The 27,180-nt window shown below is 46.0% G+C and overlaps 2 protein-coding genes across 3 annotated transcripts in view; both read right to left on the bottom strand.

The window, feature by feature from the left end:
- Positions 1-24,819, bottom strand: part of ZNF445 (zinc finger protein 445) — a 64,218-nt gene extending 39,399 nt beyond the window's left edge. The window contains exon 1 of the mRNA XM_030830220.2: positions 24,743-24,819. The gene's annotated coding sequence lies outside the window, so the exon portion shown is untranslated. The remainder of the gene's footprint in view (positions 1-24,742) is intronic.
- On the bottom strand, positions 10,229-24,814 carry LOC115838921 (zinc finger protein with KRAB and SCAN domains 7). Of its 2 annotated transcripts, XM_070046667.1 has the most exons (3): positions 17,458-17,797; positions 17,022-17,148; positions 10,229-14,937 (listed from the first exon to the last, which is right to left on the bottom strand). In XM_070046667.1, the coding sequence occupies exons 1-3, from the start codon at positions 17,665-17,667 to the stop codon at positions 13,484-13,486; spliced, it is 1,791 nt and encodes a 596-aa protein (XP_069902768.1). In that variant the 5' UTR covers positions 17,668-17,797; the 3' UTR covers positions 10,229-13,483. The 2 variants fall into 2 exon arrangements, with proteins under 2 accessions (XP_069902768.1, XP_069902767.1); XM_070046666.1 differs by lacking the exons at positions 17,022-17,148; positions 17,458-17,797 and adding an exon at positions 24,743-24,814.
- Positions 24,820-27,180: the final 2,361 nt, after the last annotated feature.

Raw genomic sequence — 27,180 nt, forward strand, 5'->3', positions numbered from 1 at the left:
CCCCTCCCTTTGCGTCAATTGTTCTACCTCTCAAATCCTCCTTGCCAAACAAACATCTCCTCCATCCAAAACCTCAATCCCCTTGGATTCCTCCCCATTAACCGATTCTCCCGAATCTCTTACCACTCCCCCCTTCAGAACTCCTCTCCAACCTCCACCCTACCCTGAAGCGGTCCCTCCTCCTCCCGAACCCGCTCCGGCCCCTCCAACCGCTCCCCCGCCTCCCTCAACGGTTTCTCCTCCCACGCCCCTTGCTTCGCCAATTAGTGCACATACACGCTCTCACGACTCCCAAGATTCAAATCTCCTCTGCCCTCTGAGGGAGGTAGCAGGAGCGGAAGGACTGGTCAGAGTCCATGTCCCTTTCTCTCTCCAGGATCTCTCTCAAATTGAAAAACGATTAGGCTCCTTCTCTGCCGACTCCTCCCACTACATCAAAAAATTTCGCTCTCTCTCTCAAGCCTACGATCTAACCTGGCACGATATCTTTGTGATCCTATCTTCTACTCTGACCCCTGACGAGAGGGAAAGAATTCAGACTGCTGCCCGAAACCATGCAGATCAGGTTCACCTTACCAACAACTCCATGCCTGTCGGAGCCACTGCCGTACCTGGCACCGATCCAGGCTGGACTTATCAGGATGGCCAAGACGGCCGTCGTAAACGCGACCTCATGATCCAATGCCTCCTGGCTGGCATGCAGGCTGCCGCTCATAAGGTGGTCAATTTTGAAAAACTAAAAGAGATAACCCAAGAACCTAACGAAAATCCAGCTATCTTTCTCAATCGCCTTACAGAGGCCTTAACTCTCTACACCCGGCTGGATCCCGACACCCCGGCAGGGGCAGCGGTCCTAGCCACCCATTTTATCACCTAGTCAGCCCCGGACATCCGAAAGAAATTAAAACGGGCAGAAGACGGCCCTCAAACCCTTATTCGAGATCTGGTAAAAATGGCCTTTAAAGTCTATAATGGTCGTGAGGATTTGACAGAATCCAGCCGACAGGCTCGGATGCACCAGAAGGTGGCCTTCCAAACCCAAGCTCTTGTAGCCGCCCTAAGGCCGGCCATCTCCCATGGACCACAGCATCCACGGGGTCCGCAAAAGGCAACCCCGCCGGGGGCCTGCTTCAGATGCGGAAAAGAAGGCCACTGGGCTCGCCAATGTCCCAATCCCCGACCTCCTTCTAAGCCCTGTCCCAGCTGCGGGCTAACGGGCCACTGGAAGAGTGACTGCCCTACGACTGGACCTCCCTCAGCGTCTCCACGCGGGGGGCAGGCCGACCCAACGGCATTACCACTCGAACTGCTGGGATTGGCTGACGACTGACGGCGCCCGGACTCGAAGACCCCCCATCACCCTCGCCGAGCCCAGGGTAACGCTACAGGTAGCGGGTAAGTCCATCTCATTTCTGGTGGACACGGGGGCTACCTATTCGGTCCTGCCTACTTATTCTGGGCCAGTTTCTCCTTCCCAGATCTCGGTCATGGGTATTGATGGCAAACCGTCCTTCCCACTCCAGACCGGTCCACTCCCATGTCATATCGAAGGACTCCCTTTTACTCATTCTTTCTTAGTCGTACCATCCTGCCCAGTTCCCTTGCTAGGCCAAGATGTCTTTTTCCACTTAGGGGCCTCCCTCCAGCTGGTTAGACTTGACCCTAAGGTCCCCTCCTCCCAACTCCTGCTTCCTCTTCTCGGCCTGTCTCTAGAACCCTCCCCCTCCTATCCCCCTCTTCCAATCACACCGAACCCAATCAATCCCCAAGTCTGGGATACTTCTAAGCCCATAATAGCAACACACCATTCCCCCGTCCTCATCCGCCTAAAGGACCCCTCCAAATTTCCATCAAGGCCCCAATTTCCCATCTCTGAGACTCACCTTAGGGGCCTACAACCTATTATCACCAGACTCCTAAACCAGGGACTCCTCATCCCCACGGACTCTCCCTGCAACACTCCCATCCTGCCTGTCCGCAAGGCCTCTGGGGATTATCGCCTGGTCCAGGACCTCGGACTAATCAATGAGGCCATAATTCCTCTCCACCCAGTAGTCTGGATCCCTAACTTTGCTCTCCTCGCTAAACCCTTATATCTAGCCGCTAAAGAAACCCCTCAAGGACCCCTCACCTCTCCTTCCGCCGTTCGACAGGCCTTTCTCACCCTCTGTAACGCTCTGATATCTTCTCCCTTTCTCTGCCCAACCCAAACCGACCTTTTCACCTTTTTGTGGATGAACGGGCCGGAATAGCCACTGGACTCCTTGCCCAGCCTGTAGGGCCTTCCTACCGCCCCGTGGCTTACCTCTCCAAACAGCTAGACCCAGCTATTCGGGGATGGCAACCATGCCTTCGGGCCCTAGCAGCGGCAGCCGAACTGACCAAACAAACACTCAAACTGACTCTGGCCCACCCACTAACCGTGTTTTCCTCCCACCGGCTGGTCGACCTCCTAGGCCACAAGTCTCTCTCCCTCCTGGGCCCCTCCCGCATCCAGGAGTTCCACCTACTGTTCATTGAAAACCCTGCTATCTCCCTCGACCTCTCCCCACCGCCTAAACCCGGCCTCCCTCTTGCCTATCTCCGATACCGGGACCTCCCCTTCCCACTCCTACCCCCAAGTCGTAGAGGCCCTCAGCCTGCCGAGAGAGGGACTCTTTGACACCCCTCTTTCAAACCCGGAACGCACCCTCTTCGTAGCATGCTTGCTCCCTGTTTTCTTAGGTTCCTTCGCAGGCGCATGGAGGAAGTCTCTCGGGTGGCCACAAACCAAATGCGCCTCGGTCCTTACACCTTGCTTCCTACAGAACCCCCCACTGGTCTCCCCTAAGCCTTGGACCTCTGGTCGCCCGACTCCCCTTTCGACGCCCCCATTCAGCATGAAGTAGCCAGAGATCAGAACGCCGCCGCATTACACCAAAGATGTCGGGATGTAAGGCCAACTGGCCCGAGGCAGGGGAACACAATCAGATTCACAGGTTGCATCAGACCGAAATTCTCCGGACCCCCCAGTTCCAGAAACTGACCTGGACACATTCCGGACCACCCAGTTCCAGGAACTGACCTGGGGACTTTGCACCCGGCCCAGCCTTCCCGCCTTTCAAGGGGCGGGACTAACGGTCCCCCAGGATACCCGAAAAGACCACCAAATAAGGAACACCCTGCGCCCTCCCAGATTCACCACACCCCTTTCCCTTCTTCCCCTATAAAATCTTGCCCAACCCTCGCCCAGGTGCGACTTCTCTGGCCCCTTTCTCTCGGACCAGTGAACCTCGCCCGGGAGCGCTCCCTAATAAAGCTCACTTGACGCTTTCCTCTGTTTCGCGGTGCCGTTTGTTAAGATCCAACCTTACAATCAGCTAAGCACAAAGCTTTGTGGGTGGGGCCCAAGCGTTCCTACTTCTTTAACTCCCCAGGTGATCCCAACATGTAGCCAAAGTTGACAACCCGGGAGTGTAGGATCCTTCCTTTTACCCTGATTCCCTGAAGTGTGCAAAAGCCACAGGCTGAAGGGTTTTGTTCATTTGCGTGTTTTCAAATTTAAAATGCATCAGCTTTCTGACTTTGAAAAAGAAGGGGGAAAGGTTACCCCTTAATTTTTACCTTCTATTTTGTTTATTTTATTTTTGGCTGCACCACGAGACTTGTGGGGTTCTTAATTCCCTGACCAGGGATGGAACCCAGGCTCGCAACAGTGGAAGCTTGGAGTCCTAACCACTGGACTGCCAGGGAATTTCCTTTACCTCCTATTTTGAAATGTGAAGAGATAAGTTTGGGTATGGTGAGTGAGGATGGGGGTCTGGACTATGGCCGAAGAAAGATCAGAATGTACAACTGAGAATCAGCTGTAGCCAAGTGACAGAAAGAAAATTGTCCTGGTGGGATTTTCACTCTTTCTGGTCACAAACCCTGAGCCCCTCTTTGTGGGGAAAAAACAGGAAATCAAACAATGTGTTCTCTTTTACAAAGTGATGTTTGTAAGTGAATTTTTTAACTACTTTCTAACTTGTATCAAAGAAATACTGATACTTTAAGTAGTACTAAAAAGGATTTAAAATGGAATTCAGCCCCTTTTCCCTTACCAGGAATTCACACACATACTTCCATCCCTTACCCCCCTAAGTCCTCCCCTATCTTCCTCCAAAAAGATTATGGTATGCCTCTGGATGCAGGGGTAGAGACAGCATCAGGAAGGCTCTCATGGGGAGTTGAAACTCTATTGGTAATGGGTAAGGGATCTGTCTATCTTTGTGTCAGGCCATAGACACGGGGGAGAAAGACTATGGAATCTGTTTTTGTTTATTGCTGTATTCCAAGTGTTGGATGGCAGGGGTATGTAATGATAACCACCGCAGGGTGAAGTGATGGGGCCAGCAACTCCAGCTGTAAAAGAATTTACCGAGTCAGAAGCAAGGGTTAAAAAAAAAAAAAAAAAAAAGAAGCAAGGGTAGAAAGCGAGATTTACTGAGTACACTGCAAGGGAGCAGCGGGTGAGACCAAGAGGAGGTCTGCCCCTGGGGGAGAGAAACTGGACGTTTTTTATGGTCCCTTCTGGTCACCCTCGTATTAATGTTCCACCCATGTGGTGGTTAGGGCTGGGTGTGTCGTTACTCACTCTTCCAGGACCGCCAACTTCTTGCGACTGCTGGTAATTTTCCACTGGGGGAGGGTGCAATTCTTTTATCTTGAAATGACCTCCCCAGCCTAAGATGGCTGTTCTACTGTTAAGCTCCACAATAACCTCTGAACTGAGAAGGAAGTTTGAGACCAAAGAAATGATGCAGGCAACTCCATAAAGTGCAGTTATTAGGTATGTTGTAGGTAATTTGCATACAGGAAGGATCAGGCAGATGACCATCCAGAGGCATTAGCAGCTGTACTCAGCGCCGCTGAAAGAGGTACAGGGGGATTCAAAGTATTACCAAATTGGTTGATTGGACCCGCGACCTTTTGTCTCAGCCAGGGAGGTTCTTTTCCCGATTAGATTCACACAGCCAATTATGAAACCGATGCTGAGACCGGAACAGCACAAGCTTTATTCAATGGCCAAAGAATGGAGAACCCGAAACCTAGTTCACAAATCAACTTCTCAACCCAGTTCGGGCAGAAACGCCAAATACATAGGAGGGTGGAGGTTAAAGGTAGGGAATTGGAAAGAGTGGGAGGAATATTTACGACTTATCTAAGAACAGCGGTGTGGTTTGGATGCGGAACTGATGCAACACGCCTTTTCAGTCCTTGAATGGGTTTTTCCGGTTGTTGTCATGGCAATTGTCAACTGTCACGGTGCTGGCGGGTGTGTCTTTTAGCATCCTAATGTATTACAATGAGTGTATAATGAGGCTTAAGATCTACTGGAAGTCAAATCTTCCACCATCTTGGGCCTAGGTGGTTCTAAGAAGTCCGTGTTTTTTTTCTCTTTGCAGCTTCCTTCTGAAACTGAGATAATTGGTTTCTATTCAAGGAAGGGGCAGGAGTATGATTCTGGGTCAAAAGCCTTGGTAAAACATTGAGTCAAAGCCAAAGATAGAATCTGACCACTAATGAAGAAGCACATTCATATCAACCGGAACCGGAGGTTTCTCCTCCCCCTGGGGGACTCATGACCATTATTCCTCAGGGACCATTAACCATCTGTATCAGCAAAAGGCATTATTCCAGTTCTAGGATCAGAGGAAGGCAAAGGTAAGAATTGATAGAGAGGGACTTCCACTAGGAGTCATGACAATTTCTATGTCCCTTTAACATCACCAACAGTTGGTACTGTTAAAAGATTAATTGAGACATTAAAATTTTTAAGAGTTTATTTGAGCAAACATCAATTCAAATCAGCACCAGCCTGGAAGTAGTTAGGACCACTCCACCAACAGGAGCTAGATGCAAGGTTTTTATAGAGAGGACAAGGAAGAAAAGCAAGGAAATTGCTTGATTGGCTATAGCTGAAGTGGTTGCATTTATTTGGGAAAACCCAGTGACTTGTTTGTGATTGGTTGTTTTTCTTAACCTTGAGGCTCTTAGACTCCCAAAATTTCAAATCTATTTTTCTTGGCTAATGCCATAAAAAATGGGAAACTTATTTATGGGCTGGCCTGCAGAGATTCCTTATAATTCTACATTCTAGAACAGAATGTTCCTCTATTTTACTCTCATAATAAAATCTTTTCTATGCTGTTTAGGGCAACTTTGCCCTACTCTCTAAACATCTCCATTATCATCACCCCAAACTTTCGTTAACATGATGCCAAAACTTCAGAGGACTTATTGTACTTAAATATTTTTTTAATTTTCTGTATGCTATGATGTTTGACATCTCCCCCAAAAAAACATTCTGGCTGGGGAGACTGCCCTTCCTAGGGCTAGCCAATTCTTAGAGATAGCAAATGTCCCAGCCAGAGGCATGTCTTTGCTATGCAAACTAACCAGTCCAGAGCCTCACCACCTCTACTGGCCCATACACCCCAGGAGACAATATTCCTCTGCCTTTATCATCCCAGGGCCAGGTGCTAGGCAACTAGGAACCACCCCTTCAGCCCCAAACCCATCAAACACTGCCTTGCCTTTCCCTTGAAAATGCCTGTAAAGACCATGACCTAAACCTTCCCCTCATTCCTGACCCCTGACTCTTCACCACCCTGGTGGCTTACCCATGTGGTCCAGCGTGGAGTGCCATGCCTCCTGTCTCTAGGATCAGTGAGTATAATAAAGTTTGGGTCTTTTTTTCTCCTGTGCCTCTCCTCTGTCTCCTCTTCTGGCTGCATCTGACTGACCAACTCATTAAAAAAAAGTGCAAACACAAACTATACCATCAGCTGGAACATCTTTGAACCATGGGCTGCACTTCACTAAGGGAGTGGCGAGAGCCTACAGCCTGTTCAGCCTTTTCTGGAAAGACAGCTACTTCATGGAGTTGGCTGACCCCCTGGAATCCCACTCAGGCTTGATCTTGGATGTAATATTTCCATTTAATGATAGCACTTTGCTGAGCCTGTCCTATTTTATTAGTAGCATAAGTGAGTACTCACTTGAGGATGGACAGCTCAGGTCTTAAGGTCACATACAGGGCTTTGGTGGTCAGGAGCTCTGTTTCCATTAGGGCCAAAGGCCAGCTAGGAGTTGCCATTTGAAGGGGGTGTGTCTGGCAGCTATCTTCAGTATTCACCAGTCCAAAACCCAAGGGGCCTATGTACCCAAGTAGCAGTCTCTTGTTGCCATAGGCTCCAATCCTCACAAGTAAATCGCCAAGATGTGGAGCTCCAGAGGGCTGGCAAGCACCATTGGTCCCAATGACGGCGTCCATGCCAATGCATCTTGCACAGCCTCTGCTGCTGTTGGGGATCCCATCCAAGGATGTCTGTCTTGTGAGTAACCATGACATAAGGGACCAAAAGAATACCCAGATGTGATACACGTTGCCTCTGACAGCCAAGAAGGCCTACCAGTTATGGAGGCTCGCTCTTGTTGCCGGGGGCTGCCAAGGACAGCAGTTTTCGGCTGACTTTCTCAGGAATACTCCTCTGATTACTGGCCCAGGTGGCTCCCAGAAACTGCACTTTTGAGCAGGTCCCTGCATCTCATCAGTGTTGTCGGCCCTTCCTGCATGCCATAAGATCTACAACCTTATGTACGGACTGGTCAAGGTGTTTCTTGGTCAGGCCAGCAATGAGCATGTCAACACAGTGGATGAAAAGTAGTTCTGGGGATAACTGGGCTTGCTGCAGATCTAGGCCGACCACTGGCAATGTATTGCAGGGGAATTGAGGTATTGCTATGGACTAAATTGTGTCCCCCCTAAATTAACATGTTGAAGCCCTAACCTCCAATTTGACTGCATCTGAAGTCCTAAAACGAGAAATGAAGACAGATTGCAAAAGTGTGCTTATTCTTCAAGACAAAGGAAGAATAAACCTGAAGGTGATTCAGAGATGATCAGGGTTTACCACCTCGGTTTCAAACAGACCAGACAGCTTCCACAGAAGCCATGGGGGCAGAGCCACCCAGAGCCTTGGGATAGACTCCCCTGGAGCTCTGACTCCATCTGAGCTCTGGATGCTCCCCAGAGCATCCAGAAGGTGGGACCATCACCCCAGTGGTCCTGGAGGGCAGAGGACCGACCAAAAAGTTATTCTTGAGCCTTAAGATCTCATGTAACTTGCTTTGCTAAGTTTTGGACTTGCTCAGGCCCTAGCACACTTTCTTCCTTCTGATTTCTCCTTTTTGGAATTGGAATGTGTGAGATTACAATGGTCTCTGCCCCCAGTTCCTGGCACAGAGCCCCTGAAACCCTTGGAATTTTCTAAGTTATAAGAGCTCTAGGAGCATCTTTTGTTCTAATATTTGGTCTTTGACCCTGGTTCTTGACACAGGGGTCCTGAAACCTTTGTAATTTCCTAAGTGATAGGAGCATCTTTTATTCTAATAAAGCAACTCTGGGTGAGCTCCTGGATGAGAGCTGGTCACCAGAAAGACCACGCCATGATTCAGAGCTTGGAATTTTCAGCCCCCTTCCCCCAGTCCCGTTCTCCTGATAAGAGAGAAGGGCTGGGAATGGACTTAATAATTGACCATGCCTACACGACGAAGCCTCCATAATAATCCCAATAGAACCAGGTTCAGAGAGCTCCCCAGTGGGTGACACATCCTGACTCCACAGGGACAGAAGCTCTTGCGCTCAAGACCTTCCCAGCCCTTCCCCTATGTATCTCTTCATCTGGCTATTCATATGTATCCTTTATCATATTCCTTTATAATAAACCGGTAAATGTAAGGAAACTGTTTTCCTGAGTTTTGTGAGCCACTCTAGCAAACTAAACCCAAAGAGGGGGCTGTTGGAACCTCTCATCTATAGCTGGTTGGTCAGTAACACAGGTGATAACTTGGGCTTAGAACTAGTATCTAAAGTTGGTGGGGGTGGGGGGATGAGGTGTGTGTGAGTCTTATGAGACTAAGCCCTTAAGCTGTGCGATCTATTTCCACGTAGTGTCAGAATTGAGTTAAATAGTAGGACACCCAGCTGGTGTTGCAGAGAATTAGTGTGGGGGAAGCCACCCACACATCTGGTGACCTCAAGTGTAAGAACTGAAACGTTCTGAGTAGTGCAGGTGACACAGGAGGGAAGAACTGCAGGTTTTTTCAACATACAATGTTGATCCTATAACTGTCCCAGCACTGTATTTTGTTTTTTTTTTTTGTTTTTTTTTTTGTTTTTTTTGCGGTACGCGGGCCTCTCACTGTTGTGGCCTCTCCGGTGACGGAGCACAGGCTCCGGACGCGCAGGCCCAGCGGCCATGGCCCACGGGTCCAGCCGCTCCGCAGCATGTGGGATCCTCCCGGACTGGGGCATGAACCCCGCATCCCCTGCATCGGCAGGCAGACTCCCAACCACTGCGCCACCAGGGAAGCCCCCAGTACTGTATTTGGGAAGCACATAATCTGTCTGGTTTCACAGGTTCACAGCCGGAGAGGAACTCTGCCTCAGGATGAATCGTAGCTCAAATCTCACCCATATGTGATTTAGATGAGAATTTGTGGACTTCAGCCTTTCCATTAGGAGTGCTGAATTAAGACTTTGGGGCTGTTGGGATGGAATTAACTTATTTTGCAAATGAGAAGGACATGAATTTTGGGAAGCTGGACTCAGAATTTATGGACCAAATGTTTGTTTCCTTGAAATTCATATATTGAAGCCTAATCCCCAGGGTGATGGTAGGTAGAGTTGGGCCTTTGGGAAGTAACTGGGGTTAGATTAGTTTATGTGGGTAGGGCATTCATGATGGAAGTAATGTCCTTATTAGAAGAGGAAGAGACAGAGAGCTGCTCTCTTTCTTTACAATGTGAGGCTATAGCAAGAAGATGATGGCAGCCAAGACTCGAAGGATCCTTACCAGAACCTGACCATGTTGGCAACTTGATCTTGGACTTCCCAGCCTCCAGAACTGTAAGGAATAAATGTCTGTTGTTTAAGCCACCCAGTCTGTGGTATTTTGTTATAGCAACCCAAACTAAGACAGCTGCTAAAGATATGTCCCTCCCAATCCCCTTCCTCCCAAAAAGGGATCAGGCCCAGTTATTTTTATGCTTCAAAGAATAATCCCCTCATTATGCAAACTCTTCCAGGTAATAAGAGAATAAAACAAAACTTCCAAATTCATTTTGCAAAGCAAATTGAATCTAGTTCTGTACTTAAAAATTAAAATAAAATCACCACAAAAAAATGGATTTTATTCCAGGAACACAAGGAAATTTCATTTGGAAACTTGTCAGCAAAATCGATTCTGAAAAGAATGATAAAACCATAACATTACACCAACAGATTTTTAAAAGTCGGACAGAACTTAGCATCCATTCCTAATAAAAACTTAAGTATAATAATAATTTGCTATAGGGTATACTACATGCCAAGTATTGTTTCAAGTGCGTTACACTTACGAACTGATTTTATCCTCAAGGCCCTATGAGGTAGCTCCATTTTACACATGGAAGACAAAAGGAGGCAAAGCAACTTGCCCAGGATCACACACCTAAAGAAAGTGGTGGAGGCAGGATTTGAACCTAGGCTTCCAGGCACAAAATCTGTGCTCTTTACCACTATAACATATTGCTTCTTCTAAAAATAGGAATAGAAGAAAACTTCCCAAACAGAGTAGAATATTTATCACAAACAATGAGGGTGAACGCCATATAAAACTGTGAAATCCTAAAAAACCTTTCTCCTGAAAGTTAGGAACAAGACACTGAACGCCTGTTATTCAGTATTCAACATTTTAAAAATATTTGCGCTCATGCACGACATAAGTGGCATACAGATTAGAATTAAGAGAACACTAATCGTTACTTATTGTATACCTAGAAAAGCTAGGAAATGAAACTGAAAAACTCTTCAAACCAAAACTAAGCTAGCAAGGTAATTGGATCCAAGTAAAATTTTTTTTAAAATCACTAATTATTAAAACACTAGCAATAACCAGTAGAAATTGAGGTGTGGCTTTTAAACGTAGCCTCTTTTCCTCCAACCAAGAGCCTGAGTGCTTTTCTAGCAAGTAAGGATATTCACTGCTACTTAGCACCTAACCCGGACGGGTGGTGGTCAGCTAACAGGGTTATGAACAGTGCTGGACCCCTCCCTCCAGAGACTTAGTGTGGTACGGTATGAGCAGAACCAGAAGATAAAAAATTACAATACTCGACAGAGGGTTCTCTACTAAAGACATAACCAGTCATGTTGAAATCAGAGTAGAGGGCTGGACCCGTGTGTTCATATGGGGTTAGGCTCTCCCCTGGAATCTGGGAGCTTCCAAAGTAAAATATTTTTAAAAAGAAAGTCCTATCGGTTTAAAAAAATGAAAATAAACACCAAAAATATAGCTATAACAGAAATTTAAAATATTCACAAATGGCAAATTTCCAGTTCTGTCCTCGGTTCAGTAATTTTTTAGGCTCCTAATAAACACTCTAACATTTTCTGAGATGCCTCACCCAGAATCATATCTAATTCTTATTTTCTTTTTTTGTTTTTTTTTTGCGGTACACGGGCCTCTCACTGTTGTGGCCTCTCCCGTTGCGGAGCACAGGCTCCGGACGCACAGTCTCAGTGGCCATGGCTCTCGGGCCCAGCCAGGCTCCGGGCGCGCAGGCTCAGCGGCCATGGCTCACGGGCCCAGCCGCTCCACGGCATGTGGGATCTTCCCGGACCGGGGCACGAACCCGTGTCCCCTGCATTGGCAGGCGGACTCTCAACCACTGCGCCACCGGGGAAGCCCCTAATTCTTATTTTCTTGAGCCTCAACTCTCTTCCCCTTCTTCTCCACTGTCTCGGAGACATAAATCACAGCTCACAATAATCTCTCTCCTCTAGGTTATGTGCCTGACATTGCCCCTCTAACCTCCTCCTCCTCTGCCACACTGCTTATCCTGTCATATTGCTAAGAGGAAGAGGGTAGCTACCAGGGACAAAGATCCCCTAGCATTGAGGCCCTACTACAAGGATGGAAAGAAAAACTTGTGTCTGATACATGACTGTAGAAGAGGAAATCCCCTGAAGAGATTTTCTTATGCCTTTGAGGTATGAAAGTTGGCCCAGAAGATAATCACAATAATTAAGCGTACACCTCTCACCTAAAAATCAGATGACAGTTGCAGGCATCTAGAACTAGTTGGTAAGGAAATCAGAATGGTTTGACTCTATTATTTTGTCACAAACTTCATTACTGTTCATTCCAATCATCCAAGAATGCTAGGAACTGAAATTGCCATGGAAGTTGAGTCTTCTTTGCAGTAAACTTCGATGCTGTTCTTGTACTTAGACAGCAGGGTGGAGAAAGCTAGTACAGAACCGGAGTCTGTGTTCATGGCAAAGTACATTATCACTGGAACATGACAGCTGCCTCCAATACCTAGATACATACATATACGCACACACCTGCACACACTCAAACACAAATCCATTAACTCTCTGAGGCTGAGGTAACAGTAGTAAGACTCTAAAGGACACAAGGAGAAGATATGAATGAGGCCTTTGTATTTGATATCCTATGATACCCATCTTTAGAAATTTTAGGTCTGGTGGTGAAAGGGGAGTTCATGCCCACTTTAAGCATGGTTCAGTTGGAGAGGCGAGTTTTTAAAAGCTATTTAACAACTAGAATATGCAAAGTATTATCTATATGCTAAAAGAAATAGATACTATACACAACCTGAAAGCCTACATGAAGTTAGTATAAAAGGACACAAAGGGGCATTAGGTTGAGAATTGACAAGGCAATTATATAACAATTGCAAATTACAGCACAGGTTAATTCAAAACACTGAGGTCAATCAACAGGTTAGGAGGAAAAAAGGAGCATTTTAAGAAGAAAGTCCTTCAGAGATGACCTAGATCTTAAAGGTTCAAGGGACACAGATTGGCCAACAGGAAGAAAAGCTTTTCTAGGTAGAGAACACAAGTGATGAGAGTCTAGATTAAAGTAGTTTTAAAAGGGCCACATTCAAGAGGTAGAAAGTATGACTCAGAGTCTTGGAGAATGACTTTATATAAATGGTAAAATGGAGGAGGTGGAATAGAATAAGGAAATATCTCTTTCCTTAAGAATATAATTGTGGGACAAATAATTAAGAAACAAGATAGATTTTAATTTTTTTTAAAAGTGAAAGAAGGGAATTCCCTGGTGGTCCACTGGTTAGGACTCCTTGCTTTCACTGCTGAGGGCGCGGGTTTGATCCCTGGTCGGGAAAGCTCCCCCACAAGCCGCATGGCGTGGCCAAAAAAAAAAAAGGTGAAGAAAAAGGAAACCTACAAGCACATGAAATGTGTAGTCCTTAGTGGGGAAGGATGGTACTGTTACTCCCACTCTCTCACCTTCCTGACCACCAGGGAGCATTTAGGGAATGATCCACTTTGATTAGTGGTTCCAAGAGGAGACCAGGGTGAGCATACTTCTTCTATAGAAACCTTAACTCAGAGTTCCTTGCTGTCTTAGAGAATCACATCTTAAAAAACAGACCGAGCCAGACCTGACTGCTTTTCTCCAGTGTGAGTTCGCTGGTGGTGATTGAAAGTAGAACGCTGACTGAAGGCTTTCCCACATTCAATACATTCATAGGGTTTCTCTCCAGTGTGAACTCTTTGGTGCACAGTGAGTTGTGAGCTGTCACGAAAAGCTTTCTCACAATCTTTGCACTTATATGGTTTCTCCCCAGTATGGGTTCTCTGATGTACCATAAGGCTAGAATTATGACTGAAGACCTTCCCACATTCATTACATTCATAAGGTTTCTCACCAGTGTGAATTCTCTGATGAATAATGAGGTATGAGTTTTGATTGAAGGATTTTCCACACTCATTGCATTTATAGGGCTTTTCACCCGTGTGAAGTCTCTGATGTCGAATGAGACATTTACTCAGACTGAATGCCTTACCACACTCATTACATTCAAAGGGTTTTTCTCCAGTATGAATTCGCTCATGGTCAGCAAGTTGAGAGATCTGATTAAAGGCTTTCCTACACTCACTGCATTTGAATGGTTTTTCCCCAGTGTGGAGGCTCTGATGTCGAATAAGACATTTACTTCGACTGAACGCCTTGCCACATTCATTACATTCATAAGGCTTCTCCCCAGTGTGGATTCTCTGATGGTCAATAAGATTTCTGTTAGAACAGAAAGCTTTCCCACACTCATTACACTTGTAAGGTTTCTCACCAGTGTGAAGTACCTGATGGCGGACAAGGCTTTTACTCCGACTAAAGACTGCTCCACATTCATTGCATTCATATGGTTTCTCCCCAGTATGGGTTCTCTGATGGTCAAAGAGTTTGGAACTCTCATTGAAAGCTTTTCCACATTCAATACATTTATACGGTTTCTCCCCAGTATGGAGTCTCTGGTGTTGAATGAGATGGGAGCTGTGGCGATAGGTCTTACCACAGTCACTGCATTCATAGGGCTTTTCCCCTGTGTGGATTCTGAGATGGACTATAAGCTGAGAGGTCTGCCTGAAGGTCTTGCCACACTCATTGCACTCATAGGGTTTCTCCCCAGTGTGGATTCTCTGATGCCCAATGAGGTGAGAACTCCAATTAAAAGCTTTGCCACATTCATCACATCGATAGAATTTCTGCCCCTTCAGAACTCCTTGATGTTCTGCAGGACTGGAGGACAGGTCTGGATGTCCCCCAAGTTCCTTATATTCATCACACCCATCTTTTGTGGATTTATTTTTATCTTCCTCTGTTATTTCCAAGAAATCCCTTTCCAGTCTGGTCCCTTCTTCACCTGAGGGTTGAACTTCTAGCTTCTCTAGAGCCTCTTCACAGGCATCTCCAGCTTCTGGTTCTCCTGGAATCATTCCACAGAGTACTACTGAGGTTCTATCAGATGACTTCAAAACTTTAGAAAGTTCCTGCTTTGGAGGCAACTCTGAACTCTCCATCCTGTTCTCACCTGCTGCCAAAAGAAAGAAGAAAACAACTTTCACTCATTTCTTGTCCTACTGAAGAAAGAGAATCATCAGGAGTCTATGTACTTGAAAAAACTTCACATTACACGTAAGGAATGAGGAGACACATTAAGAACAGGAGAGGGCTTCCCTGGTGGCCGATGCAGGGGATGCGGGTTCATGCCCCGGTCTGGGAAGATCCCACATGCCGCGGAGCGGCTGGGCCCGTGAGCCATGGCCACTGAGCCTGCGTGTCCGGAGCCTGTGCTCCGCAACGGGAGAGGCCACAACAGTGAGAGGCCCGTGTACCGCAAAAATAAATAAATAACAGGAGAGAAAATGGGAAATGGCTCAAATTTTTCTTCATGGACAGAAAAACAAAGAAGGGAAGCTGGTCAGTGGAGGAGGGCGGAAGAACAGCCCTCAGGACAGAGGGATGCTGAGCCAGCACAGCCAGGTGAATAGGCCAGTTGAAAGGCAAGAGACCAGACTGTAAAGCACGGTGTGATCTTCCAGAAGTCACTTAGATGTGATGTCTCCTTAGTAAAATGAGGAACCCTAAGGTCCTTTCCAACCATGACATTGTATGGTTCCACACTTCTCAGCAAAGATGTTGGGGAGAGAGAGTGGTGGCAAATACCTCAAAACAAATATGAGAAACAATGTGGGCAAACCTGAGAGTAGAAAGCAAATTTATATTATGAGGATGTGATTAGGAAAAAGTGTACATAAAGAAGTGATTCTGGTATAACAGGACAGTGACAAGATTTGAAGAAGTCATGGGTAGAGAAATACTGGGGAAAAGTATTGAAGGGGAAAGCAAAGCTGTAAAATTGGGTACCCCCTAGTCCCTGGAGCACTGGACTGGTAGGTGTCAGTAGACACTCCTATAAAAATTAATTTTTATAATTTGAAACGTAAATCAAAATACATGTTTTGTATCTTGATAATCTGGAGTCATAATGAGACTGACCAGCTGAGTATCTGCTTTTGAATTCTAGATTTTTTGAATACAAAAGTTGGGAGAAGGCAGAGCAATCACGGTCATACCTAAACACAGAAATATTGGTTCCTTTCAATCACATCTTAACCAAGGCCGCAAGCCATCATACCACCTTAGCATACGGAAAGTTAAAGATATTTGGTTCATTGATTCTAAGCTCACCCTCTCCAGAGTAGGCTACTGCCCTAGACCGGTCAACCCCAGAACGTGCCCTGACAACAGCCCCTTCCAGGAAGCAGCCCTGCCCCTGTCTTTCTGAAGGGGAAGCTGAGGCAACCATGCTTTGTGCCAAGCAACCCAGCTCATCCCATGATGGACAACAGGTGATTGGAACAGGGCCAAGCACTAGACCCCAGTGTAGCTTATCTGTAGATTAGTCATCAGCCTCTGCGTGCCCTGGGCCAAAGTACTGCTCAAACAAAGATGATATTTAATGGCTGAACCATCCTTGGAGTCCCTTTTTACATAAATTCTAAACGGAAGGATGGAAAAACTAAGGAAATTACAAGAGCTCAAGCTGAAATGATGCATGGAGAGTAGGCAACCATCAGAAGCCACAGCAAGCAGAATATAGGAGGAAACAAAGTCTAATTAAGAAGGAGCTCGGAAGGGGAAAAAAGATTCAGAATAAATAAAGAGAATGGGTATTAGTGGGAGGAGCAAACGGATACGCAGGGCAGAGCTGTCTTACGACACTGGTGTAAAAATCCTTTCACTTCCACTGCTGAGGTTCCCAGGTTCCCAGGTCCCCACAAGGCTTCGTTTCCCGAAGTCTGGTCTAGCTGGTCAGTCTGTTCAGGGCTTCCATTCCTTTAGTCTTACTGTAAGTAACTTAGCTCATCACTTACAATAACTGAATGGCACTCTACTCCTTCCAACTACAAACTCTAATAAACTGGCCCAGCTCAGTTAATAATAAGGAGAATGTTAATAACTATTAAAGTGGGTGATGATGGAGAGGGGTTCATTATACTATTCTCTCTCTTTGTCTTTTTATATTTTCATCATAAAAAGTTAAAAAAGAAAATGAATATACCAAAGAAAGTGTAAAGAAGACAGACTCTAAGTACCGGGGAACAGAGTCACTACCCAGTGAGGCCAGGCTGCAGCAATTTTCCAGCATGATGTTCCAGTACAGGGCTCTCTGGCTGAGTGCCAGACCTTTCCACTTTTGCTGAGTATAGTCCACAGACAGGAACTCGAACACTGCAGCCTCCTGGAATGACACGTTTCTACTGCTCAGGGACATTCCCAGTCTGAGGGACTGAGTCATTAGGGGCACTGAGAGCACAGGGTCGGGGCCCTGGTGGCAAAAGGGGTGGGGGGAGGGTGGGAAGCTGAAAGGACACATTAATAAAAGGAGAAGTCCAGGGCAAGATACAGTCAATGAACTCAGTGGACGGAAGCAGCTCCAGGGGAAGCAGTTAGGCGGGGAAGCCACAGGAGCAGACTCAGAATGGGCCAGAGGCCCGGAGATGAGCTCTAGCTATTCCTGGGCCACAGACTTGGAACTCAGGAAGCTCACCTGGGGCCTGACCATCCGGAGCACAGTTGCCGCTGCTTGGTCTCCTACGTTCCCCACTTGGGGAAGGGCAGGCACCGGGGAAGCATGCTGAGCTGAGGGAGGAAAGAAAGCTCTGAGTGGGACCAGCCCTGCTCTTGGCTCCAATGAGGTCTGTATCCCAGCAAGTGGATTCAGGAGAACCCAGGTAGCTCCACACACACGGACCCTCATCCCTGTTCCATAAAGGCATTGTCCTTTGTGAGCTGTGAACTTTTCCTGAAGGCAAGAAGGTCCCTGTTCAAACCGAACTGGCGGTTCCTTCCAGCCCTCTCTCTCCCACTCTCGGAAGGAAGCTACACTTCTGACCACCTTCTCTCCCATGGCTTCCCCAGCAGCAGCCTGCCTGGCCTCCCCCTCACCTCTCTGCCCCTCATTCCCTGGCTTCTCTTCCTTCACCTGCCCTCTCATCACGGACACGGCAGGCGTTCAGGTCTCAGAGGTTCTCCTTTCCGTCTCTCAGAAATCTCATTCTCTAATGCTGCTCTCACAGTTCCTTGTTCTCTCCTCCACATTTAATACAAGCTCTAATTGCCTACTGAACATTTCACCTGGTGTTCCACAGTAGCATAAACTCAGTGTCAAAAACGCATCTTCTTACTATCTTCATTTCCTATCTTCCCACGTTTTGTTAATGATTCCAGACATCAGTCAAAACCTTTAATTTACACTCTTTTATCTAAACCCACATCTAACAGATATTCCCCAAATTGATATTCAGATTCAACACAATCCCTTTCAGAAACCCAGTTGGTTCCTTTGCAGAAACTGACAAGCTGATAATAAAATTCACTGAAAATTCAAGAGTTCCAGTACAAGGCAAAAGAAACTTGAAGAATAAAAATAAGCTGAGGGAATTCCCTGGCGGTCCAGTGGTTAGGACTTGGCACTTTCACTGCCATGGCCTGGGTTCAATCCCTGGTCAGGGAAATAAGATCCCACAAGCTGCACGGCACAGCCAAAAAAAAAAGAAAAAAAAAAAAGTTGAAGGATTCACACTTCACAATTTCAAAACATTTGACAAAGCAGCACTCATCAAGACAGTGTGATACTGGCATAAGGATAGACATATATCAGTGAAATAGATTAAGAGTCCAGAAGTAAACCGATACATCTACGGTATACATATTTTTGACGGAAATCCCAAGACCACTTAAAGGCGAAAGAGACTTTTCAACAAATGGTGCTGGGACAACTGGATGTACTCATACAAAAGAATGAAGTTAGACCCGTACCTCAGACTATATATGAAACTTATATGGACAGCAGGCCTTGGCACCTGTTGCAAACTGGCCCCACGGCTCTGTGTACCAAATCACAGATGATGGCTAGCTTTCCCTGAGGGCATGGAACCCTCTGTCTCCCACCATGGTTAAGCAAATTTTTAAAAAAATCACTACCTTCATCCACGATTAAAACAGAAGCCATCATCTCCTATATTTGCTACAAACCAATACCTAGGCAATGTCTCCTGGACTCAGTGAGCACTGCTAGGACTGACAAAATAGAGACAACCGTAAACTGAGATGGGAAGAAGGCTCACACCAGAAAGCCTGTCATCACTCGGATAAAAGAAACTGCAGTGCTGCTACAAGGGGATGGAGAATCAATTGAAGAACTACTTTGGAAGCTGCTGAAGTTCTGGCAGAGAAATGAAGCTTTGCTGCGAAAGAAGGGGATGGAGTAAGGAAAATAAATACACAGAGAAAACAAAAGCAAAGAAAAACTGAGAAGTGATAAGGTACATAATTGAAGGCCTATAAAAAGAGACTTGAAGACACAACAAGGGGAAGCTGAAGAGGAAAGGTGCCTCCGGAGAGGCAGAGGCAGGCCCCAGCCTTGCTGAGCCGCAGCAGCACCAACGGGAGCTGCTCAGGAGGGAGCTGAGAGTCAGAGAAAGAGGCGAGAGACTTTCCCAGCCAAACCTGCAGAAAGACTGGGGAAGAGAAAGACACTCAGGTGCAGAGAAATCCGGGAGTGAGACGCAACACAATGAACTGGAGACCAGAGAGAAATATTTTGAAGAAACGCACCCAGCGGGAAATGTAAATGGCACTGACCTATCTCAGGAAATTGAGACCCACAGGGAAATCAGCACCAAACATAAGCCTCCAAGCTGACCTGTTCTGAAGCAGCTGCTGCAGAAATGTCCGAAGAAGTCAGTGAAGTATTTGTAAAGAGGTGATGAGAAGACGGACCAACAGAAAAATGAGGGCAACTGTCTGTGAATATGGCAAAAGATTCCAGCCCTCTGAGCCCAGCCCCTGCAACCATGAACATGGATAAAAGTTAGTGACTTCCTGGGACTTCCCCGGTGGTCCAGTGTTAAAGAATCCGCCTTCCAATGCAGGGGACGATGGTTCAATCCCTGGTCAAGGAACTAAGATCTCACATGCCGCGGGGCAACTAAGCCCACATGTCACAACTAGAGAGCCCACGCGCCATGCAGCCCGAGCGCCACAACCAGAGAGAAGCCCGTGCACCACAATTCCTACATGCTGAGACAAAGATCCCACATGTCACAACTAAGACCCAACACACCTAAAAAAAATTAAAAAAAAAAAAAAAAGAAAATCATTCCTTTAAAAAAAAAAAAAAGTTAATGACCTCCTGGGCTTTTCGAAGTCTGAATGAAAGCCCCACAGCATAGTAAAGAGATGGGGCCAATGAGCTGAAACTGCCCAATTAAATTTAGGTATCCTAATGTCTCAGGGTTCCTTCCAGGTCTCAACTAGCTTCTGAGGACAGAAGAAAAGCTTCATTCATCAACTTGTTAGGATTATACCACAAATGGGAGCCCCCAGGCCTGGGGAGCAACCTGAGATGGAGCAGGGCTCTTCTCCCCCAGAGCTTCATCCCTCCGCCCAGTTTCATTCCCAAATGAAAATGGCTTTCAAAAGAACAGGGGAAGGGCTTCCCTGGTGGCTCAGTGGTTGAGAGTCCACCTGCCGATGCAGGGGACACAGGTTCGTGCCTCGGTCCGGGAGGATCCCACATGCCACGGACCGGCTGGGCCCGTGAGCCATGGCCACTGGGTCTGCGCATCCGGAGCCTGTGCTGCACAACGGGAGAGGCCACAACAGTGAGAGGCCCGCATAAAGAACAGGGGAAATCCCAAGGAATCGTGTGGGCATTTTTCAGGGACATTTTCTTCTTTCTGTCATTTTGCTTTATCATCTTATATGCAATGTAATTTTGATTTCCTTTTAAAATCCTCATTAAGTAGTCTCTTGTTCTCATGTTTTTCCTGCCCAGTGAGAGTGTACATAAGGTTTACTTTATACACTGATAGTAAGCCAATAAGTTTCTAAGGCAATTGCCCCTAAAGGAAGATTGCTTCTACGAAATAATGCCATTTGCAGCAACATGGATGCAACTAGAGATTATCATACTAAGTCAAGTAAGTCAGAAAGAGAAATGAATATCTTATGATATCACTTATAGGTGGAATCTAATATATGGCACAAATGAACCTAGCTACAAACAGAAACAGACTCAGAGACATAGAGAACAGGCTTGTAGTTGCCAAGGGGGAGGGGGCTGGGGGAGGGAAGGACTGGGAGTTTGGGATTAGCAGATGTAAACGATTATATATAGGATGGATAAACAACAAGGTCCCACTGTAGAGCAGAGGGAAATATATTCAATATCCTGTGATGAACCATAATGGAAAAGAATATTTTAAAAGAGAAGTCTATATGTGTTTAACTGAGTCACTCTGCTGTACAGCAGAGATTGCTGCAACACTGTAAATCAATTATACTTCAATTAAAAAAATTTTTTTAAAGAAAGATTGCTTCTAGTACACATTTAAAATGTTAAAATAATATTTATACCAATTTGCCAATTAAAAAATGAGCTCAACCTAGTGCCCAAAATTTGGTTTCTAAGTACCACTCTACAATGAATGAAACCAGGGATCCTTGCAGAAATGGTTGATTCCAGGGCTGGGGGAGGTAAAAATACAAGATGAGTAACTTGTGGTGCCTGAAAATCAGAGAAAGACACACAACAGGATGGAAGCATGTAAGGGGAAACAGAAGACAACTTGAAAGAGCTCCCAATGGCCAAAATCAGAATAACTTAAGCCACAAAATAAATAACAGTACATGCAATAAACCCCCAAAATAAACACTGAACATCACACACTGATGTAACTGATATAATTAAGTAAATAAATGAAAGGGAGAAAAGGCACAACTATTCCTCACAAAGAATTCCAGTTAATAAATGTAGAAGAAAAAAATAGAAATGAAAGGCTAGAAGAACATCACAATAATAGAACATCACCTAGAAGAACATCACAATAATAACTGGTACAGACAAGATCCGCCAAGAAATGCTAATTAGTGGCTGAAAGTTGAGGAGAAAGGGTATTTCTATGCAAAGTCTCAAAATGTCTTCCTCAAAATAATTACTAATTACAAAGGAAAGACAGCAACTTTACAGTGATGAAACGGCAGAAATACTGGATCAAAAGTAGTATCACTAGTAAGAAGACATATCGACATCATCCTCAATCTAAGCAGGGGAACATCTGACAACCAAATCGAGAGGGTCATTCTAAAATTACAAATATAAAATACTTCAAAAGTGTCAAGATCGTGAAAAACAAGTAAAACTGAGGAACTGTCACAGACTGAAGGAGAACAAGAAGACATGACAATTAAATGGAATGAGGGATTCTAGATTGGATCCTGGAACAGGAAAAGAACATTAGTGAGACAGTGATGAACCCTAAATAAATCAGCAGTTTAATTAACAGTATTGGACCCCCGTAAATTTCTTAAGTTTGATGACTATACTATGGTTATGCAAGATACTACCTTTAGGTAAAACAGGTAAAGATATAAGGGAAATCTGTAAAGTTCGGACACCCTCTGTGAGTCTACAATTAGTCAAAATAAAAAGTTGGTGTTTTTTTTTTGCCACACCATGCAACATGCGGGATCTTAGTTCCCTGTCCAGGGATTGAACCCATGCCCCCCGCATTGGAGCACTGAGTCTTAATCACTGGACCACCAGGGAAGTCCCAAAATAAAAAGGTTTTTAAACTGAAGAAGTCTGAGTTGTTACTGTGTTTATTTCTATCTAGAAATATTAATGTCTAGATATTATGGATTAACTTGGCAATAAGGGCACTGAATACTGTCAATGCTTATCATCTCCAATTTGTATTCTCTTTCATTAATTTAACAAATATTTACTGAGCACCTACTATGTCCTAGGCACTAAGGTCTCTGCAGTGAATAAAGCAGACAAAAAGCACGGCCTTGAGTAGCTTATGAGAAGACAGATAATGAAATAAGGACAGCAACAGGTCTTATGTAGTATAATAAAACAAGGAAGGAGGATAAGAGGCCTAAAATCAGGGACGGAAAAGCATAAGCTCAAAAATTCAGTCTAGAGCACATGACGACTCACCTAAGGGACCTCTTTCAGACAGTTTCTGATATTAAAAATATTGAAGATTGCAAAGTAAAATGACTTGTATTTTACTACATTTTCTGTATTTTTTCTCTGGAGAATGACAGCATAGAATGCTCATGCACTAATACTTCCTGGATACCAGAGCCACAGAAAACTTAACCTTGGCATAGCTACTATTTTTCATGTTTTTGTCAGTTTCCCTTCCTTATAAGTACATATAGAGGTTTATCTTCAAAACAATCCCATCTTTTTGGCTTATTTTTAAACCAAAATTTGTCTGCCTTTCTTCAGCATTGAGAACAACATGCAAGAGCAGCCTCATCTGTCAGTCCCTGAAAATGCACACATATATACATGAGTATAACAAATGGAAACTCCCTGAAATCCCTAAGAAAATTACTTCCTTGCAAAATAAGCGACCTAACATTAAGGCGTTTTCAGTTTGGAAGTGAGACAGGCTGGGACCTGGGACCCTTCGCTGCACTGCCTGCACCTGGACAAACATCTCCACCAACAAAACACAAAGAAACTATAAGGGACTAAAGCTGGGGCAAATTATGAACAACAAGATACAAAAAGATAAAAAACCCAACTGCCACTTCTAAGGAGCTGGGAGCAAAAGCAGAGTATAGCCCATGTACCCTACACACAGCACCACCAAGGGTGGGTAGACCACCGAAGCCATCCCTCATTTGGGACCCCCAGACCTACCCCTACCCTCACCCCAAGTAAGAACCCCCCCCCTTCAGGGAGCAAGCAAGGGAACCTGTTACTTGTTTTCTCTCCCTCCTGCTGCCTTGCCTGAATTTCTTGTCTGGCCTTCTCAATTTCTATTGATTAAGGAGGCCAAGAACCCTGGTTGGTGACAGACCCGCAAACAGTTTGAAAGAGGATGGTGTTCTTTTCCTTGCCACCACTCTTAACTTAGGAAGGAGACCATTTTCTTATTTCTTAAGCCTATATGTCAGACGACAGTAGAGTGGTTTTAGGTTAGTGCTGTTACTTGTGTTTAAAAACTGCATTTTAGAGACACTACTCTTTTATTTTGAAAACAGAAACAATCACCCTAATAAAGAATTTGCTATTTTTCTGCACAAACGTCACTTGCTCAGCATTTACAGATTCATGTAGTGTGTATTATACGAAATAAACTGCAAACAAAATGTTTTATTTTAATTATACTTGCAAATATATATCTCAGTGGTGTCATAATGCTGGCATCAATTTTAACCAATAAAGGAACAAATGCATTCCGTAAGTTGAAGATATAATTTTCAAGAAGCAACAGTATGAATGTACTTAATGCTACTAAATAATACACTTTAAATGGTTAACATGGCAAATTTTTATGTATCATATGGTAAATGTTATACATATATTATCACAATACTGTTTTATTACAATACTAGAAAATTTTTAAGCAATAGTAGGATCCTGTTTCGTAGTTTAAAATTTACATATACGTATAAGAGTTTGCATAATCATGCACAAATTTTAAAAGGTCAGGAAGCCTCCAGACAAAAACATTAACGGACTGCAGTTACTTTTACTTTTCTTACGCTCACCCGCGTCATCTAATTACCTGTAATGAATACGCTTTGTTTGCATAATTGGGAGAAGTGATAAAACACAGAAACCATTACTCCAAATTCGCGCCCGGGGCAGCGAAACGCAGGCAGATACGCCCTCACCGGGGCGGGGCGGGCTCCCAGGCCAGATCCCCGCCCGGGCGCAGCCTCCAGGCCAAGCCTCACCCGCCGCCCCCCGGGAACCCCGCGCCCGCACAGCAGCCCCAGACGCCCCCTGTTGCCCCGCTCACCAGCGCCCGCAGCTGCGAGATTCTCCGTCCCCGGACTGCACGACCCGCCCCACGCCTGCCCCCTTTCCGGGATCTCCGCTGGCCCGTATCGCGCACGCGCATGCCGCTCCGGGCCTCTAGGCCCCTCTAGGAAGCAGGGAGGGCCAACGTCTCGGCTTCTCCCGGGGCCTAGTGCCTTTCTGGGCGGCCGCTGAGCCCAGCCCGTAGGCTTGTCCCCCACACTCCCCACCTAATCTAACCCGCTGGACGCCTGCCTTCTGTTCGTGCCCCAGATCTCTATCAGTCTTGTCCTGTTTTCCTACACCCCTCCCCATGTGTGTGCAGGGCTTCCCTCGAGGGCTCCCTCCCCCCAGAGAAGAATGATATCAAAGCTGTTTCTTATCCCCAGCTGCTTGGGTGGACCCCAACTGGGTCTTTTCTTGCTAGGTGCTACTGGCTCAATAGAATGAGACCAGGTTCAGCAGAGCAGAAACTTTATTTGTTGATCAAGGAATGAGGAGGGGAGAGCTCCTGTTCTGAAGCCCCCTTCCCCTTGAGGGAGGGAAGCCCGCAACTTTTAAGGGGTAAGAGGTGGGTGTGCCATCAGAATTTGGGGGAAGAGATGGAGATTTCCAGAAACAGCAGGAGCAAGAGCATTCCTCTGGGCTCCCTTGCACTCAGCACTAGTTGTGCCTAGCAAAGTGCAAGTCTCCAATTTGGGCAGCGATCCTAGCATGGTAATGAAGCAAAGGCAACTTTCACATACTTCCATCTCATCGGCACAGGTGCTGCCCTCGTGGTCAGGCTAGAACCGGTTCAGGAGAGTTGACTTTTGCCATCTTGGGCCTTTCTGGCTCGGGCCGGTTCTTCGGTTTTGCTTATGTGGCCTTCTGCCTTCCTTTCTATTAGGCAAGCACGGCTGTGGCATAGATTAGCAGATGATTGTGGCGTGGGAACAAAAAGAGAAAGGTTAGCCTCTGTGCCGGTGTGGGTCTCTTTCCGGTGACAAAGCCAGGAGTCAAAATAGTGACCATGCTGGCCAGAAGGAGCTGTTAAGGGGACCACTCATTACTCCCTGGGGCCCCTTTCAACAAGGGGAACCAGATGCTCAGGGAGGCTCTGTTCCAGGACAGTCTCTTCCCCCATCACCACCACAACCAGGGGTACTTGCTTATTCCCAGCCCACAGGCATACAAAACTCTACCTTCCCACAGCTTCCAGCTCTTTTATCTTATGGGTGATTTCTAACAAGGCTCACCTAGTGGGTGAACAATGGTACTATTTGCCAATATGTGGAATCCTGGAGGAGTAGGTTTGGGGATAGAGAGGCTGCTTGAAGAAGGGCTGAAGTCACATCAGGAGACTGCTCAGTCCCTGTAGGAGCAAATGTCTTCTGTCGATAACATCAGAGAACCTGGAGGGTGTGGAGCCAATGCCGTAAAGACCACCTGCTGCCATTGGAGGACACGTGCAAGCTGCTGTGTCAAGGGGCCAGGTAGCTGTCCTGGTTGCCCTGTGGTACATGCATCCTAGTACATGCATGCCAGGCCTCAGCATGTTGCCAACTGATGTTTCAGTAGGAGGGATGCTCATCTGTGCGCTGAGGCTCTGTTCCAGTCGTCTGAACCACCCCAGGTTCTTTGTCAATGCCCCAGCCACCAAGGATGGAAAGATAGAATGGATCCTGGCACCAGAGAGCTATTGATGCGATGGAAGAGAAACCAACGGCACAGCATAAATGAGGAGGGTTCAAGCGGCAACATATAAAAAGTGTAATTGCGGACTTCCCTGGCGGTCCAGTGGTTAAGGCTCTGCACTTTCACTGCAGGGGACGCATGTTTGATCCCTGGTCGTGGAACTAAGATCCCATATGCCTCGTGGTGCGCCTCCCCACCACACACACACAAAAGTGTAATTGTTAAGAAAACACAACATGGGGTGGTACAAAACCCCAGGGCTAGCGATATTTGGAAACTATTACCACCCCTAGGAGCAGGCTACCTGACAGAAGCTGTGGCCTTCAGTTCAGCGACACGCCCAACCCCATGGTCCAGCACACAGTGAGCTGGGGTAATAAGTTTCTTGACTCTCCCTTTGATCTCCTGCCAGGACCTGCCACTGGCCCAACTGTGAACAAAGAGTATCTCTCATCACCCAATTATATAAGGGTTAAGTTGCAACCCACTGCACTCTGCACCCTGAGAGGAATTCAGGATGAAAAAAGGATAAGGCACTCTGTGCTTTGGATAAACAGGCCCCTAGATAGTTAAATCTATATCTCAGGAAGAATTTCAATGACCCCAGATTCTTGCATCTTCCCCTACATAGAAAAGCAATGAAATTATTAACTTGAGATATCTGTTCTTTGTGATTAGCAGTAGTCTTTTACTGTGATGTATGCTTGGCTACACGTATTTCCTAGCCAAAAGAAAAGGAAAAAACCGTATATGAACTGGTTC

Source organism: Globicephala melas, chromosome 11 (genome assembly GCF_963455315.2).
Source record: "Globicephala melas chromosome 11, mGloMel1.2, whole genome shotgun sequence".
Taxonomy (NCBI): domain Eukaryota; kingdom Metazoa; phylum Chordata; class Mammalia; order Artiodactyla; family Delphinidae; genus Globicephala; species Globicephala melas.

Bases quoted from the DNA above. Each gene is read 5' to 3' on its own strand.
- LOC115838921 (XM_070046667.1), bottom strand. From the start codon at position 17,667: ATGAGGGTCCGTGTGTGTGGAGCTACCTGGGTTCTCCTGAATCCACTT. The intron at 17,149-17,457 runs GTGAGCTTCCTG...GTGTCATTCCAG, and splicing joins TCCGGATGGTCAGGCCCCAG to GAGGCTGCAGTGTTCGAGTT. The intron at 14,938-17,021 runs GTAGTGACTCTG...TTCTTTTGGCAG, and splicing joins CTGCAGCCTGGCCTCACTGG to CAGGTGAGAACAGGATGGAG.